Source organism: Adiantum capillus-veneris, chromosome 16 (genome assembly GCF_014529385.1).
Source record: "Adiantum capillus-veneris isolate H3 chromosome 16, ASM1452938v2, whole genome shotgun sequence".
In the NCBI taxonomy this organism is placed as follows: Eukaryota; Viridiplantae; Streptophyta; class Polypodiopsida; order Polypodiales; family Pteridaceae; genus Adiantum; species Adiantum capillus-veneris.
This window is the reverse complement of record NC_140946.1, coordinates 156,143,933-156,163,384: the sequence shown is the minus strand read 5'-3', so window position 1 is coordinate 156,163,384 and position 19,452 is coordinate 156,143,933. Positions and strand designations below refer to the sequence as shown.

Genomic DNA, 19,452 nt, shown 5'->3' with positions numbered 1-19,452 from the left:
TTATCGAAGACCGTCCTGAAGTTAAAGACCAAGAAGAGGTGCTACAACCCGAATCTATCCTTCGGCATGAAGACAAGGTACTACGACATGGTAAGATTATCCAATGGTATCTTTTTAAGTTTAAAAATTATCCTTTTGAAGATGCTATATGGATGCAAGGAATATAGCTTAAGGATAGTATGAACATTGTCAATGCTTACAATGCTACATTAGAGTAAGAAAATGTACAAATTTCTTTTAAATGACCCATGTTTTTGTCTTATAAGACTAGTTCTCTTTTTAATTGTGCACAAATTTAAATAGTATGCATGCTTAGAATCATGTTTGTGATGACGACATCTCTCAAACACCACTTAGAATTTGTCACTCTACTTTAGGAGAATGAAATGGACTAAAGAGCAGACATGCTTGTGGCAGCTATGTCTCCCAAGCACCAAATGGATTAGTCATCCATCTTGGAAAGATGTCGTAGGGTAAAAAGGGATCCTTTACCCGCTAAGTAAGATTGACTAATGACTAAGGCTTTATCTCTTCTATCTCATAGTCGAGGACGAATATGATTTCAAGAGAGAGGTAATGTCATAAACTCTAATATCTAACCAACCCAAATGATTTTCTCATATTAAATTGATCATTTAATGTGGTAGAATAAACGGGAACAAGGGTATACACATGTGCTTATAGATCTATCCCAACACGGGGCCAATGGTAAAGGGGGCCAAATGAGAGATGGTCTATCAAAGAGCAAGGCTAACCAATGGAGCATAAGACCTTAGGGTTAGCTTCATTGAAGATCTCCAATAGTTAGTGTAAAAGTCCTATGACCTTAGGTAAGCTAGGGTTGACCTTGCGGTGGGAACCTGGCCCAAGATTAAGGTGCTTGAGGTGCTTGATGACTGAGGTTCATGAGCTGCTTGAGGTGTTTGATGATTGAGATGATTGAGGTGCTTGACATGCTTGAGATGCTAGGCCTGTACTTGAGGTGAGAACCCAGCCCAAGATTAAAGTGCTTAAGGGCCAAGCATGTAGTGAGAACTGGGCCTAAGCATGGGGGGCTTGAGGTGTCAAAAGTCAAAGATCCAATCCCTCAAGAAGGGGCGAGCCCTACATAAGGGGGGATGAGAGAGAACACCCACACACTCACACAAGGCATACTTGGTACAAAGAAAGCATAAGGGACACTTGTCAAGTTCCTCCTCATGTTGCCCTCATGGTGTGCTTGAAGCCTATTGGTTCGCCACCCAAGGAGTCCAATGATAATTTAGGAGATTTAATTAATTGTCTTTGTATTTATCAAGTCCTCTCTCTCAAAGGGGAAAGGGGGACACTTGTCCCAAGGCTACCCTTGTTGCTTGTAATGCCTCCTGCTTGTGGTTGGCTAGGCTTGGAGGGATCCAATGAGCTTCAAGCATGAGCTACAAGGGGGGGTCGACCAAAGAAAGCTAGGGGGTTGCTTAGGGGGTATACTCTCCCACACACACTCACCCACGCTCTCATTATGCATTGTGCAAAGTGGAAGAGCTCCCTCTCCTTCTCCAAGCAAGTAGAGGTTGAGAGCCTACACCAACACTCTTGACTATGGAGCGCAAATCCAACCAAGGGCCATGCTTCAATGCTTAAGTGTGTCATCTTTTCCATCTTCATTACTATGCTATTACTATGCTAGCAAGAAGAGTCATGATAAGTGAGGAACTAATTCTTTCTCATATGAAATGTTTCTTCTTCCTCTTCCCTACCCTCATTCCATGCTAGCACTCTCCACCTTCGAAGGTGTTTGAAGTCTTGGGTCTGAAGCTTGGGATAGATAAAGCTTTCTTCAAAGTTTATGTTATGCTTGTGATGCATTGAAGCTTTCCGTCTTCATTGCATCACCTAGGTCACAAGGAACACAAAGATTGTATTGTAACAAGTCTCTATTAATGGGAGAAATCATAATACAAATGCCTATTGGAGAAGGGACCGGCTCCACATAAATCCGGTCCTCAATTGTTGTCATGTTCTCTAAATTCTCTCTCTTGCAAAGTATTGTTCATGCCAAGTTAACTAATTGCTATGATTATGTTGCTATCTTTCACTATGTTCACCCGCTATGCTCACAAAGTAATTTCTTAAAAGTATTCTCATTAATTTCCGCTACTCTCAAGTTAATAAGCCAATTCCATTACATTTTATCTTAATTTGGCCACTTAAGTCCAGTAAAATAAAAAGAGAACAAGTGAAATTGATTAAGTGTTATGGAACAACCCAGTCAAAATCTTGGAACCAAAAGGAAAGAAGTCCATAAAAGAGCAAGGGTGATTGCTATTTAATTATTTCAGTCATAGATATAGGTCTAGAAAGGATGAATATATTGTGAGAAGCCTTTTGAACAAAGGTATAGGATGAAGGAGATGACCTAGAGCAATCATAGAAGTTCAAAAATACAAAATAGTTGTGCTAAGTTCTAGTCATTAGAATAACTCTTCAAACTCCAAATATAAAGCCGGGGAAGCCTTAGGGTAAATTTTTAACTTTCCACAAATCATCTCAATTTAGCAAGTTTTAGGAGCAACTTAGTGGCTCAGGGGTTCACTCAAAAATATGTAGAATAGCACATTAGTTCAACAAAAGGGGTTGATTTCTCTTATAAACTTACAGAAAATATACATATATAAGAGTGTTTTAAATTGAAAAAAGTGAAAATTTTAGTACAAAGGGGTCTTTTTATTGCGAGAAGTAGTATATAAGGAGTCTCTATTTACCTCAAAAAATGTAGAATAGGAGGTTTAAAAATACCTCTTGAATGCATGTGCTATACAAGATATCAGTAAATTGACCCGCGGGACTTGGTGGCACCTCTAAAGCACTGTGCTAAGGCTTAGCACAAGGGTGAGATTTATTTACACCAAAGTTTATCCTAATTTACCAGGTCCTAAATTACCACATAGACTGTAACGTAGTTCAACTTAATAAAGCCTTCAAGGTTTGTGCAAAGGTCTTGCTCTCGAGCTAATTAATTTAAAGGATAAGTTACATTTTAAGAAAACATAACCAAGCTGTCAAAGTCCAGGCTCAAGGGGCTGCGCACCACATTCGTACATCTATAAGCAATTACATCATGGAATTTTTGTTGTAATCATTCGATGATTGCCACCTCAACACAGGTAATGGAACTCGTCAATAGCCAATGATTGACGTCTAACTCAACAGACGAAACATACTTGCCGTGTGTCATCTACCTGTTTGCGTAGCTGTGTCGCCCCCTCCCTGACGGCCGAGAATGGTCCCATGCTAACCATTCCCTGTTTTCAGTGCTCCCGCCAATGGCTCCCGGCACCCACCAATGGCCATGCAACAGGGGACCATTCCCTACACCATATTGTAATCATCAAGCAACATCAAGTAGTTGAAGAGCGACGAAGAGAATCATGGCATGGGCTAGAAGGAATCACCCAAAGTTGTCGTATTCATCTTTTCATAAAGAACCTTATGTACAAACTCAAGACAAACATTTCCTCTTGAATAATAGGTCTTGAGTTCAAGGCTTGTTGGATAGATCTATGAGGTCTCTTGGAAATGTTCTTACAAAATTCTTTTCTTCTTGTGCTTGACTAGTATAGACTACAGATGCTCCTTTCCCAACATACAAGCTTCGCATGCATCTATGCAATTTTATTATGTTGGTTGGTGTGCCACTCTTCTTGCTTCAATACTTCTTTTAGAAACAAAGAGTGGAATGACCAAATGTTTCATGCCATAGCTTTCCTCAGAGTGTCCTACCCAACAGCATAGGGCAGCATGAGGTAAGAGAGTGCTTAAGAGGAACATTCTGTCTCAATTGCCAAATGTAAATTGTAAATGTAAGCTAGATTTGATGCACTTCTTCTCCTTCAACTTGGCAGCTTGTGTAACAGTTATGCATCCAGTGAGATGAATCTTCTTCAAATGGGGCCACGTTCGGCCTTTCTTTGTGAGGCAAGATCGTTCGCTCGCAATGCTATCTCTCTAATAGTCGTCACACAAACCATAAAACACAACTAGAGAGTTAGATTTCACACTGCATAGTATACACAAAACCCTACCGCTTACATGCCTCGATGTAGGCACATGCTCATGCACACATGCAGCAGCGAAGACTTTTGCAAGTGTCCATGTCCGCATGTAGCTATGTATGTATCTCGCAGTCTACAACCAGTATCCCATCCTATTCAAATAAAATCCCAATAGCTTCATTTTGCAGAAAACAAGGTGATGCCTCAAGTAGGCATTTTAAGACAAAATAAAAAGGAAGTCAATGTGGCCCTCTAATGAAGGGACCCATTCACCAACTAAACAAAGGTATTAAAAAAATCCATGCGCCTTTCTCTCGTCTCCGCTAGGGCATGTTTTAACATGCCAATAATAACAATTTGGCAATTTGCAGCCTAAAATGCAAGTCTTGCCGACTTAAACATAAAAGAGTAGCACCTGTGTATGAGGTCTAAAGGTTCACAAGAAACACACAATGCCAAGTAGACTCCAAATAGACAAACTGGTGACAACATTACCCAAAATCATCCAATAGAGAACCATTTGAGGACCGATTGATTAATGATGGTTATAAGCATCTCAAAACATATATTGGATCAATCATGATCTTAAATATGATATGTAAAAAGGGGCAGAGGCACAGACACCGCAGCATTAACGGCGCCACAGAAGGGTTGAATTTCAACCTCTGTAATGAGACAAGGTAGCCATCAGAAATACTGAATTAGTATGAATTTGTCATGCTAAAGAAGCCTGATGTTTCCCACACATCAAACACATCTTCCTCATTATGCAATACAAAGAGCCTCTCTCCTCCAACAGATATGTCGGAGATCTCCCCTCCTTCCGACTTTCTAAGCTTCGCCGTCTGCACACATCTTGCGGCGTCGAGATCTGGAGTGCAAAACACATAGACACTATCACCTTTGCTAGAAAACAGTTGGGATCCCCAAACAGCCAGCTTGGAATAACAATGCTCCTCTGCTTCTGAAATCTTCCCAGGTTTATAATGATCCCTCCACCTCACCCCTTGATTGCTGGCCCTTGTATCGATGAATCCGAGATTATCAAACTGATTCACTACGCACACAGTAGAGCATTCATCCATGGCAATGGCATCCATGACTACCTTCTCATCCCCAACAATGGGTTTATCTGCATCTGTCCATGACCAAACAACGCTATTCGATCTCATGTCTAAGAAGCTTATGAAGCTATCATCGCTGAGGGGGTATAGTGCCGCTACCATCAGCATACTACTGTGAGGAAGCCATTGCAACTTGCATGCATCGCCAAGAGGCCCAGAATGGCCCTCATACAGAAAATCCGTCAGCTTGCCAGTAGTCTGATCCCAGCATCCAATGCCGTACTCATTACTGCGGCCTCGGCAGCTTGCAAAGAGACTTGCATCACTAATTGCTACAGCTCCAGCTGTGCAATTTTTCTGCTGGCCATGATGACAGACCTCATATTTGTGTTCGAGTCGTCCCGTTTTCACATTAAAGAGTGCCATGCCACCTGTTTTGTCCCCCCTCTCACATGTGCAAATGACCACTCTCTGAGGGTTGAGAAACCCTGCATCATTAACATTGACATAGTCAAGGGTAAGCGGAGTTTGCTCCTCCATGCTCCAATCATAGACATGCACCATGGGTCCACGGGCAACACAACAGCCACCATCCTGAGCAGCTCTAATGGCAGTTGCATCCCCAGTAGCTCGCCCACGTATCGAATTGACGCACTCAAGCCTGTTACCATCTAGTGGGCCCCATTTGGCCGCTCTTACATGATCAAGGATGCCATAGAAAAGAGCTTCTCTGTGCAGAGCTCTCTCCGAGATGCCTGGAGGGACGTGAAGTTCTCCTGTTCTCAGCAAGTCAAGAAGAACAGAGAAATATGCTGGATTGCGATCGATGAAAAAATCTTCCGCAGCAGGCGCACAAGAAGCTGTTCGCCAATAGTCTCCAATCATCGCTGAAAGCATGGAGTCAGATCCTGCATTTGCAAGCGTAGTGCTGCTTGTGACGAAGAGCTTACCACCAACATTGAGGCGGATGACATCTTTAGGCATTCTCATGTCAACAGAAACCTGAGAAACAACAGCTCAGGGCATCCAGAATGTTCTATTTTACTACTGCTTGGACACCATTACTAGCAACAAGAGCAAAAACATATATCTTCTGAAGCAGAGCGCTTGAAACCCCACTCATAATTCAACCTTTGCTTGAAAGATGGAGATCAAAGCAGAGCGAATTGAAGCTTTTGTTGCTCTCATCAAAAGCTCGTCCTGCCGGTGGAAATAACTCTCATGTTTGATGATCTACTTCAAAATAAAGCGGCTTTCTAAGATCTTTTTCTGCTCTTCGTCTCCATCTCTGGGTAGCTAATTCGAAGAAAGCTGCTGTAACGCGTGCTTAAGATTGGGGGACGAAAGCTCAGACGAGTGACATCGAACCGAGGCGGGGGGTGGGAAAGCAATCCCTAGATTTTGGGGAAAAGTGTGTGTTTAGAATAGACCTGGTAGCGCGATGATGATGATTGCCGTCTTTTCTTCTACAGAAGGCCGGCCAAATGGATCTGTCAGAAAGGGGGAGATGAATGGGGCAGAATAGAATAGAATATAGCAGGAAATCCTGGAGTCCTGGTCCTGAACGAGGAGACGACGGAGCAACAGACGGCCAAGCAGATGCAGATGCGTAGTCTACGAGTCGGTTTAATGATCCTGTCGAGCTTCCACAATGCCGCGTCACCGTGATCGTGTGCGTGCGTGGGTGATATTCAAAAATGACGAGAGAAGTCTGTCTCTCTCTCTCTCTCTCTGCCACACACACACACACACTCACGACTCACGACTCAGACCGGATCAGCAGCGAGCTAGCATATTGCAAGCTATAAATTCTTAGTTGAAACAAAAATCAGCGCGCTAGGCTAGCATCCAATGTACAAAGGAAAACTTGGAAACGAAGTCAAGGGAGAACCCCACCCGTATGAAGAGTTAAGGTGGTTCAGACGGAGCAGGGACACAAAGAGGGGCAGTGCCGGCAGTGTTAGAAAAAAACCGGGGTCCAGCGTATTTAAACCGGTTGAAAATGTAAAATCTCGGTTAGATTTGAAGGTTACTTTTAAGAAAACCGGGAAATTGATGCAAGTTTAGGTGTAATTACGGGCAAAAGATTCAAATTTTGACCTAGAAACTGGAAGAATTTCATGTTTGCCCCTTATTTTCACCCGTTCAAGAAAATGTATTTTTCTAGCCCCGGGCTATTGCGCTCTTGGCTTGAGGAGAGAGAGAGAGAGAGAGAGAGAGAGAGAGATTGCTTAGCTTTCCACAAATCCTTTGCTTACAACGCCATGATCTTCATGTTCCAATTTTGATATATATAAATATGTCCTTAGCTTTTAGATTGTATTAATTATTTGATGCAATCTCTCTCTATTGTGTGCATTCTCTTCATTTGTGTAAGTGTGGTTGTGCCATTTGAATATTCAACAAGAGTATATATCCTCGGAGAAGAAAATGGTGTGTGTGTGTGTGTGTGTGTGTGTGTGTGTGTGTGTGTGTGTGTGTGTGTGTGTGAGAGAGAGAGAGAGAGAGCTTGATACCTTTCACCAAAGCAAGTTTTCTTGTTTCTTGATTGGTATCGTCTCTAGTATGTTACGATCGTGATGTGTCAATCTTGAGCCGTGCACCTCGCAAAAGAACGATAAGAAGGGTTAGAAATAAAATAAAGTGATGATATTGTGGTGTGTGGTCGTGTGTCCGACCACCTAGTGTGGAAAGACACCTCTAGGTGTTCTTGGAATGTAACCTTTACAAGTTAATATAAGGAGCTGCCTCACTCGTTGAGGGCAAGCTTAGTTTGGTCCAGTCTCTCTCTCAAGTGTCTTGTAGTGAGAACACTACATTGGTGGAGGAGACGGCGGGCATAGGGTCGTTTCAAAATCTTCTTTCTTGAAATCGTTTCTGGCTTGTCTGTGGGAGATCTACAGCTATGGCGCTATTGTTCGACCCAGGGTAGTTGATACCTTCAATTTGCATCCCCTTCCATGCAATCTGGTGCACATAATGAGTTGAAGCTCTCAGTTGCATCTTCTTTATCTGCTTGCGAGACTCTGCTACAGCTAACGCTACCCGGCACGCCAAGGTCTTGTGCTAACCTATTATTGAAGGAAGCAACCCTGTTGTTTGCAGCTCAAGCTCTCGTCACATTTCCGCCCTTTTCTTCTTAGGCGAAGGAGTACTGGGCAGGCTACAGCTGAGAGCCGGAGCAGCAACCTTGAAAAATTCCCCATTTTCGCCGTTCGAGGCAAAAGTAACCATGTCGGCACAATGCTGCATTTTGGCAGCAACATTTCTTCTGTTTCGGCTGCCTTACTACAGCGATGCCCTCTCCTGCTCGTCAGGCCAGTGCCAGCTTCGTGAAGTGTGTACAAGCAGTGTAGATTGTGCCGGGGGCCTCTTCTGCTCATCTTGTGCTGCAGATGGGGACACTACCAATACATGTCATCGATACAAGGCCACCAATGTCACCTCCATTAGAGGAGGGTTGCCCTTTAACAAGTATTCGTGGCTCACAACCCATAATTCATTCTCCATAGTGGGAGAGCCTTCTCAAACAAGTCCAAGAGTTACCTTTTACAATCAAGAAGACAGTGTTACCGATCAGCTCAATAATGGTGTCCGAGGCTTCATGCTTGATATGTACGACTTTCTTGGTGACATTTGGCTATGCCACTCCTTTGGAGGTGTTTGCTATAACTATACAGCCTTTGAACCGGCAATAAACACCTTGAAAGAGATGGAGGCGTTTCTTGTTGCCAATCCTACAGAGATCATCACCATCTTCATAGAAGACTATGTCACCAGGACACAGGGCTTAACAAGCCTTTTCACTGCGGCAGGATTGACTGAATACTGGTTCCCTGTGTTGAGCATGCCCAAAGATGGTGCATCTTTGGTGCAGAGGTGCCTTGTCTTTTCATTTGCATAAGTAGCAGTCAAGCTCCATGATTCAGTTTAAGTTTTAAGGTCTCTTTCTTTGTAGTAGGTTTTTCCTAGTCTTTGTCTTACTAGATCACACCAAACCCCTTCATGGAGATGGATGCATGTCGCAAAAAATTCGCACCCAATCCTCAGTCAGTCCTTCCTCGTTTTGTCCATTTCATTGGGATAGCGACCTAATGTTTGCATAAGCGAGACGTACGCGTTCCATGCCTTGATGTGTTCGGCATGATGATGTTCTCTCTCTAGTCGAGTCCACTCCCCAAGTTCAGTCCCTAGCCCCTAAGCCATTGTATGATCACTCCCCCCAGATGAGGCGTTGGAGCTGATCCCTTTATGTCGAGTCCCTTCTCAGTCCAAACTTGTAAAAAGATGTCCATCTTTTTCTCCCTAAGGGGGGAGGTGTGGTGTGTGGTCGTGTGTCCGACCACCTAGTGTGGAAAGACACCTCTAGGTGTTCTTGGAATGTAACCTTTACAAGTTAATATAAGGAGCTGCCTCACTCGTTGAGGGCAAGCTTAGTTTGGTCCAGTCTCTCTCTCAAGTGTCTTGTAGTGAGAACACTACAATATGGATCATTTGAAATATGTTCAATATTGAATGTTGTTCCCTTTTTATGTTTGGAAAAAAGAAAAAAGAAAACATGCAAGTCTCCTGGCATGGGGGAGTTTGCAGAGTCCTCCTCAATTTTTATATTACGAGGGAACATGCCATTCCCACAGTAGCGTGCAATTTTAATGCGTCCATTTCACTGCGTCGTTAGTAATGAGTATAGAATTTAGAGTATTTTACGTACCCTTCTCACTCGATATTCATTTGTCAATTGTCATAACGAACATGATGATGTTGGCTTAACCTTTGTGAATGAGTTTGTCGACATGATGTTTGTGTGCTCCTATTGGTATACCTTGCAATCTCATTGCGAATTATCATTCGTGCGAAGGCGTTGTGTAAGGCCACATACTTTCAAAGCGCTTACTGAATTGGAGGAAGTGTTTGGAGAGAGATGTTTCCTTAAACCAACCTAGAACTTTGTCACAACAACGCAAGAGACTTTGTCTGAAGGGAAACCCTCAACTCGCTTGTTGATCTAAAATATCTCTCATGCTCAGGACAACATGCAGTCTTCATCTCGATAGTGATACACCATTCACATAAATCTTGTAGCATCATTTGAAGCAACTTTGGGTAGAGTTTTCGCAACTATTACCCACAAATTAATCGAGAACCATTGCAGCAACACAATACATCCCTAAAATGGTGGACCTTGTAGGAATCCGATATTATGATTCCTTGAATTTAATAATTGGAAATGAACTCTATTGCCATATGGAAATCAAGACATACCCGCAAGTTTTTTCCTATCGCGATGGTTGTGCCTTGAGAAGTGCTACAACTTTGGAAATGAACGTTGTTGTTGTATGGCAATTAGGACATATCCTTATGTTTTTTCCTACCTGGATCGTTGTGCCTTGAGAAGTGCTATAATCTCCTTTGTCTTTAACAACTATGGTATTGGAACATTGATACTCAGCCCCTCTCTAGACATCATCTGATCGTGGATAGATGTCATCTCCAACCAAGAAGGAATGTACCAAATTCTCAACCTTAATGTAAGCCTTGGCTTACTTTTTCCATACTCTCGATAACTCTCATGTCTTGTATTCTTGCTCCATTCATTTCCATAATTGCATTGACATAGATGCTAGACATCAATGTATAAGCCATTGCACAACCGCCTTTATTGAGCACCTGGTTGAGGCATCATCCTCCTAATGTCACATCGTTATGTGTATAACAAGAGCCAAGCAAAGAGGTTTATCCGATAATATGGTATGCTTTCCATTAGATCCTCTGCCTCCTTTAAAAGTCCTGCTCTACAAAGGTTCTAAAGTTATGGTCCTTCCATATGGACGTGAAATGTTAGGATGCCTCCTCAACCTCGCATGCATGACTGCAACCAGAGAACAAATTGGTGGAAGTCACATCATTTGGCTTGAACCTTGAATCTAACATGCTCTGAAAATAACCAAAAGCCAAGGAGAAGTTTCTCTGTAGAGCGTAGCCATCATTTATCGCACTCCAGGTAGCAATATTTCTTTTAGCAACCACTACAATAGCACGTGAGCATCCTCTAGACTCCTACAGCTTGTATACATATTTATAAGTGCGTTGTATTCGAGTTGGAAGCATAGGTAATTGCAAGTAGATACATGCCTTCCCTTTGCATATGGTAAAAACAACCCATTAGCTTCCTTGCCACAGCCAGGTTGGGTATCTCCAACAATGGGCTTGGTTAGAAAAGCAAAACCCATTCCTTTTAACTCCTCATGATGCTCTGCTTGTCTATGCCTTGACTGTGTTTTGAATAATGGGTTTTCCCTGGATATTATTAGTCAAAAACTGAGAAAATAAATTGTGTTTGAAGATCTCGTATAAGGCCACAAGCCTTTGAGGTGGAAGCATAGGTCAATGCAATTAGAGAGAGGCCTTCCCGTCGTATCTGGTAAAAACAGCCCAGAGTTTCCTTGCCACGACCAAGTTGGCCATATCCTGCAATCTACTCACTCCACGAGATGTGACGGCACCACATTTTTCATCTATTGTAAACAGCTTAGATCAATCAGGAGTTGCCTTCATTGGACACATCCCACAATCAGTGCATTCCAAGAGACAACATCCCAGATAGGAAGCTCCTCAAGCACTTTTTGTGCTTTCTCAAGTGCACCACATTTGGCATACATATCGACCAAGACAGTGCCAAGCACGGCATCTTTTTTCAACAACCTCTGACTAGCAATATAATTGTGATTTTTTGTGCCCATATCAACATCTTGCGTAGCCACATGCCTTCAAGGTGTTGCATAGGTGCTTGCATCTGGTTCGACTTTAGCTCTTATCGGGCATATATAGAGCAATCCAAAACTAAAATAACACTAGGGAGGAACGAAACAATGATCAGTGTGTACACAGAAATCACTTCCCTTCCTCTTATCCTTTCTTTTGTCGAGGCCTTGATGTAATGATTTTTATGATAAATGGAATTGCCAAGTCCCGATATACATTGTGAACCTTCCAATACTAAGAGTCCATAGAGTGATTTGGAGAGAAAGGTGTGCAGGGAGTGGTTCTGGCTAAAAATATGATGGAATCAAGCTTGAACGAGATCAAAAGTTGAGGATTCAAGTAGGTTATGATGCTTAGACTCTCATATTTCCAAGGGTATTGTATGCATACATGAAGGGAATCTTCCCCAATGCCACATTGCCCCGTGGGAGCTAAGATGGATCATTGCTATGGTCCGGATAGTTCCAAGCATGTAGGTGTGCCTATGGTCTCCTCTCTACGAGTAGAACATGCTTTGTAATTGAGGCCAATGTGTGTGGTGTAATTTATAAAGCACGAGCCTCAAAAAATTTCCCCATGCCATGATGCATTTTCATTGTAGGAAAGACTCATTCATTCTAGGATCTAATGATACATAATGAAGCAAGCATGTTGCATTCCATATCCAAACCACTTCTTAAAGTCTTGCATCCATCCAAGCTCAGTATTTTTCTTTGATGAGTCTTTTAAACTTTGTTACTTGTCTCCCTTGCAATTCTAGGAAGCGTATGTGGCAAAATTTGGTGCATCTTTATCATATACACACAACTCTCACCATGCCCATAAGCTCAATGCGAATTAAATCTTGTCTCAAGGAGCAAGAGCATTAAAGTTTTTGTACCTCCACTTGGGGAAATTTTGTAAGAAAACACTTTTGAGCATTTTCTCTAGGTGGAGCTAGCACTCCACACTTCAACCCCATAAAGAAGTATATGTTCTATTAAAGTGTCAAAGAGATACTTTTTGAGAATCCAACAGTTGATATCCCGCCACTGACACATGTTTTGTAATGCTCAGCAGACTCTCTTCCCGGCTTCAAGATGATGCATAGCACCTACATGCAATCTATGGATAATGGGAACATCAAGGCCAAGGTATTTAAAACTTTCTACTACTTCAAGTGGGTCTTGATTATGTATGATGCATGGTTCTCCTCGGTGAGAGTTTTCATAGCAATAACATGTATCCTTGAGCCATTGATTATCAATCCATATGCAAGAAAACGTTTTAAAGCATGGTCATGAGACTGTGTGCATCTTCTTGAGTGTGAGCCAAAAGCACTACATCATCCGCATACATGGGGCAACCACTTTTCAAAATGTCTATCATCATATCATGTGAGTTAACCGAAGAGGATTATCAATACTAAAAAGTTACTTTTATCTTTACATTAGAGAAGGTTGGAGGTTTTTAAAATAATCTTGCAATGTAAACATAGCATGTATATTGATATAGGGAGCATATAGAAAAAGAATGATCACACAACATTATCAATAAGAACTAAAATTGCTTCTTCATATATATACTCAAGGGTGGGGGTTACATTAGATAAGGGTGGGGTTTTCTTAAATGGGCTTGCAATGTGAACATAACATGTATATTGATATAGGGATCTTTTGATGTGAGTGACCAACCCATGCATGCATATAGCAAAGCATGATCACACAACATCATCAATAAGAACTTCAATTCCTTCTTCATGTATATACTCAAGAGCCTTGACTTTGAATCATCAATGAGTATGCCAAAGAGAGTTGGTGAAAGTGGGCACCCTTGCTTAACATCGATATTGCTTGATAAATTTTTGAATCATCAATGATTATCCCAAAGAGAGTTGGTGAAAGTGGGCACCCTTGCTTAACATTGATATTGCTTGAGAAATTTTTTGAAATTTTCTCTCCGAAGTATACTCGAGGTATAACTTCATCTGTAATGGAAATTGAATGGTTACTTATTGCAGTTGATAGGTGGCAAACTCATAAGTGAACTATGAACTATGCAAAAGGATAGTACGTTTATGGACGTTACATTATTTAAATGCTCTTTACTAGCTATGGCCATTATTATGTTCGGGCGGACAGTCTATATTCGTTTTGAGCATTCAAGACATCTATAATTAAATATGTGCAAGAGGAAAATGTTCACTCTTGCACCGGGGGGGGGGGGGGGGGGGGGGGGGGAAGAGATTGCACCCAGTGCTATGTGACATTCTTATCTCTTTCCATCTCTCTTATCTCCGACCTTTGTAGAACTCTGCTCTAGGAGGTGCACTTGCACGCTCTCATCTTCTTTCTCTCTTGCTCTTATCTCTCTCAGATCATGTACGGTTCTTGATTGTGCATATGTGTGGTTCAATACATATGCATATCTATTGTTTCATCATTTGCAGCATGACATTTTTTGTACTTTGCAGGTCCTCTACGCTCCCGTCTATAGCAGTGGTATTAGAGCACAAGGCTACGCTCTTGGTAACAATCATCCAAAGAGATCCAAAAACTGGCATGTGAGCAAGGCTTTGTACAATTATGCACTAGAGCTATTTGCATTTACATTATCCTTTTTTTTGGTTTATTGAAATTTTGTCATTTTATTCCTCTTTAATAATACTTGTTCTTGTAAAACTTTGGATACTTAGCGTTAACCCTTTATTAATTTTTAATTAGCAAAAAGGATCTGAATAGGATATAGAAATCATGATATTTTATATATTGAGCAAAGCCTAAATATTTGTAGTATCTCATTTAGCACTTGGTAAATATGAATATATCTTGTTAATGATGCATGTGAGGCTAGATATGACCCATGATGTGAATAGTAGAAGGATAAATTGTTTATATTGAAGCAGCCCTACCTCCCCATTGATCCCAAGAGAAGTAGAAGAAAAAGGTCTAGTTCAAAAGGCATGAAGAAGATGGACGGGCAATTTGAAATCCATGAAGCTTGAGTTATAGAAAGAAGGAGGACTAGAAGTAGAATCATAGAAAATTTTAACATTGTAGACACAATCCGAGAGCCCTCATAGATGTGTTCGATGAATCTTGATCTCAACAAAAGGGACATAAGATACGCAATATACTCTACTTCGAGTAGTGAAGGGACCATATGTTTAACAAATTTCCAGAGACATGGGATTGAGCCCTGCTTGTAGGCCAGCAACATGCCAACACGATCCATGATGCATGAAGAATCACTCTTGCATCCGACAACAACACTTGCAGTAGTTGCAATGTTAAAACCAGGAGCTTCAACGTTACTTGCCACATCAACTCAACAATTGACTCTACCTCAACATGCGAGCACTGACTGTAGAAAATCCATGAGATTACGTGCCATCCAACCAACTCACTCTCTCTCTCTCTCTCTCTCTCTCTCTCTCTCTCTCTCTCTCTCTCTCTCTCAGAACATGTAGCTATCATTTTTTTGGTGCTCTCTCACATGCTCCATTGTTTTTCGGTGCCCACTTTCTCGGCCGGAGGACAATATGCATGGCGTGGCCCAACCACTATTGAAATCTCTCTCTCTCTCTCTCTCTCTCTCTCTCTCTCTCTCTCTCTCTCTCTCTCTCTCTCTCTTCTACAACCGACATCACCCATATACCTGCAAACCGTCCAAATCTCTCTCTCTCTCTCTCTCTCTCTCTCTCTCTCTCTCTCTCTCTCTCTCTCTCTCTCTCTCTCTCTCTCTCTCTCTCTCTCTCTCTCTCTCGCGTCTACGACTGACATCACCCATATACCTACAAACCGTCCAAATCTCTCTCTCTCTCTCTCTCTCTCTCTCTCTCTCTCTCTCTCTCTCTCTCTCTATGTAAGGTCTCCACTTTTCTAGCTTCAAGGAAATGAACTCAAAGCTTTAGGAGAAAGCATTGGGCATACAAACATGTAAAACACTATCTCGAAAGCAATTAAATTTGGTATTTTTAAAATCTTAAGCACAACAAACCTATAGCTACGAACTCTCAGAACTGCATAAAAACTGACACCACTATCCTTTCTGAAATAATCACTTCCACTTTAAATTATAAAAATAATTGGATGGTTTTTAGTAATTATTTAAGCTTAGGACTTTCTTTATAACCCTTAGATATTTTCTCAGATATTTATTAAAATAGCAAAAAATAGCACATAAAATTAGCAGGCTTGATTTTTAGAGTAGGCGGGTACTGGGAGAGAGTATCTAGACCTGCCAGGGACTATTTTAGAAGCAAGGGGCGCCTTCTTGAGGATGGGGGCTGCTTGAGCTGGAAGTAACTGCCATATTCAGCTCGGGAGAGCCTGTGAGTGCCAGAAAAAGCTATAAATAGGACCCTAGGCTTCTCATTTTCACAGAATCGGAGTCCTATATTCCATAAATCTCTTGTACAAGAGAAATACTTCATAGAAATCACTAAGAGAGCAAAATCTAAGTGATTAAGCGAGATAAGTATGATAATCTCAATTAATTAGCAATTTATATCTATTCTTATTGAAGATTAATAATCTACTTTATTATTAATCCTAATTAGGATTGAAATTGCTTAATTTTGGCCTTAATTAATGGAAATTATATTGAAAAATCTTAGTTAGTTCTAAGATAATTATTAGAGCTTAGTCATACTGTTAATAAGCTAGGAAAATTATATTATCATTTTTTGATTAATTTTGTAATTATTTAAGACATAAATTAGCTATTTTTATCTATGAAACAAATGGAAAACTTAGTAAAACAACCTAACAAACCACAAGATAGTTATCAGAGTTAGTAAACATCATAAGTAAGCCATGATAATTAGCTTATGATCAAAAAGTTAATCTAGATATTTAATTAAGTCAAAATAGATTGATTTTAGCCGAAAATAAAAGGATGAAATTAGCTAATCAAGTTAGATAATTATAATATAATTATCCAAGTTAGTAAACATCAAAATTAACCCATGATAGTTAGAGTATGATAAGAAAGCTAATTTTTGTATTTTTAATTATCCAAAATAGACTAATTTCAATTGTAAATTAGAAGGGAAAATTAGATAAATAACTTTGACAAATACAAGGTAATTATCAAAATTAGAAAACATCATCATCTAGATATAATAATTATGACATAATTATTTAATCATTTTCAATAATTATAATAGATAAAATGTAATAGGATTAGTCTTTGAAGTTCTTAAAGTCGAAAAGAATGTAGCAGGGCATATCTTTCGTTAGCACGATTTGAAAGATTTTTGAATAGTCTATTAAATAGAGCTTATACGAATGAGTTGAAATATTAAGAGAGAACATATATTCTTTTTTTTAAATAATACACTAAAGACGGATTTGATAAAGATTAATGAATAACAGATAGTCTGTCTATGAACAGTAAAATTGAGATTTGTATTAATATCAATGTTTTATATTTATGTGTTTTAGCTTAAAATGCATGGGTAGGCTTAAAATAAGTTGTAAAAGTAGTGGAGACCCAAAAATAGCGGTTTTATGAGTCACGACCTAAAAGTTGCGTTTTTAACCAAACAGAGATGTTTTTCGCAATTCTGTCCGCAATGCCTTGTAGACCAGACCTATTCCCGTCGTTTTGAGTACCTGGATTGCTCTATTCTGAGTTCATTTGTAAAAGTTATGATGAAAACAAATAGAAGACAGCAGCAGTGTAGTGTACACAGGGACAGACAGACATACAACATCATACAGTTCTCCCTGCTATCAACCAAGAAGTGGATTGTTTCTTCATGGTAGAGTAGGACAATAGAAATTATGAAGGTATATAATTATGTTTTTTTACTTTGATTATCATGTTGAATTGGTTGCACGAGTATGTTCTTTTGGCTATTTTGTAGGCGATGCAGAAATCAATGTGTGAAACAGGATCTGTGCAAAGTGTCATGATAGAAATCTAACCTTTACGGATCGCTTAGCGATCACGTTCTTATATTATTCTTGCAGGTATACTTGGTACGAAAATCGTGCAGGCTTTTTGAGGAAAAGAAGGATAAAAGCACGACGGGTGGTGCGTTTGGGAATCATTCACCGATTTCTCTTCTGCGAGTGTGAGTGAGAGTGCGAGTGCGAGTGTGAGTGAGATGCTGCATGCAAGCGAATTGAAGCTCAGGGGTGGTCGGGAGGTTCGAGCTCCGTACAACGAAGTGCGCCCATATATTTTGCTCCTCTGTTGTATCAAACACTATCAATACAAAGATCTCTTTCTCTATCTTTTGTTATCGATCTCTATTATTCAGTTCCCGTGACATAAAAACCCCTATTTTAAGCTAAAAACTCATTGGGATAAATAGAAATTACTCTTAAGAGTTTTTAGGAAAATTACGAGAAGTATAAATCATTGATATGAAGCTAAGGAAATTCAATCTTTAGGAGATAATGAATCTAATAAATATTAAGAAAAAAATAAGCAGATTTCAAGGTTAATAAAGATAGGGAAATTAGAAAAAGGATGAAAAAAATTATAAGAAATTTAAGGGACCTTAGAAAACCCTTAAGGAAGCTGTGGTAAAATTATCTTATCTATTTAAGCAAATAAGAAATTACTACGTCAAGAAATTACCAACTAGGGCTACAAATTTAACCTTAGTTGGGATAAAAAGAGGAATTAGATTGAATACGAAGGTAAATTCAAGTTTTTGGATGATTTACCTAATAAATAGACGTCCTTTTTTTATAGGGATAAAAGTCATGGCACCAAAAAGGACCCGAGCCAACCCTCAATCTGATGATGAGGGTAGTATTCCCAAGAGGGCTAGAGCGTCGCACGACGATGAGATCGAGCCTAGTAGTAGGCCTACTAATGAGAGCATTCAGGCCCCAACACTGCAGCAAATGCTCGACCAGTCCCAGGCAGGTCTTCATTATAATTTAAGTTTTGAATAATTCAAGTTTTTTTTTTTAAATAGTAACATTGCATACGTAGAAGAGCAATTAAAGAATTAGGATATGTGAAATTGGCTTAAAAATAGAAGGCATTTTCCAAGAAACCAACGTATACTTGTTTGTAAATTAGAAAAGAATTGTTTGGGTTAAGGCTGGTTGATTTAGAAAAGAATGATTGATCATCCTTAAGATAGCTTGTCTCAAGACACCTCCGACTCCTTGGTATATTTTGATGAATAATGATGGCTTTCCGGCCACGGGTAAGTTGGTTACCCCCATGAGCGATGAGTTTCTACTCCGTGTCATGTCTTGATGTTTGTACATAAGTTAGGATATCATTTTTATCCTAGGGGAGTCACACGGTTGTATGGGCAACTGGTTTGGCGTATGGGCGTCCCGAACTTTGGGTGATGGGTTTCCACCCTGGATTATGAATAAGGAATGGGTGCCATTTTTTTTCACCCTTAGGTGGTCTTGAGATAAGAAGAGTACTGGTCATGGTTATTATGGTCAATGTTTTTGATTGACAGTACCTTATCTTAAGTTTAAAGATGTCTGTTTGTTAAAAGAATCCTTTTCAATGATGTCTTTAATACTTGATTGAAGGAATCACTGTGACGGGAAGTTAAAAGAAACCATTATTTTAAATGTTAAAACAATGTGATAGTAATTAGAAAACAAAACAATCATGTGTGAGTG

The 19,452-nt window shown here is 40.2% G+C and overlaps 1 protein-coding gene and 1 pseudogene across 1 annotated transcript; one reads left to right on the top strand and one right to left on the bottom strand.

Annotated features, from left to right (window-relative positions):
• Nucleotides 1-4,540: 4,540 nt before the first annotated feature.
• On the bottom strand, nt 4,541-6,960 carry LOC147440115 (BTB/POZ domain with WD40/YVTN repeat-like protein). Its single transcript, XM_086483881.1, has one exon. It carries the CDS (start codon nt 6,083-6,085, stop codon nt 4,733-4,735), a length of 1,353 nt encoding a protein of 450 aa, XP_086340007.1. The 5' UTR covers nt 6,086-6,960; the 3' UTR covers nt 4,541-4,732.
• A 1,321-nt stretch (nt 6,961-8,281) lies between these two features.
• Nucleotides 8,282-8,999, top strand: LOC147440114 (PI-PLC X domain-containing protein At5g67130 pseudogene; annotated as a pseudogene).
• The last annotated feature ends 10,453 nt before the right edge of the window (nt 9,000-19,452 follow it).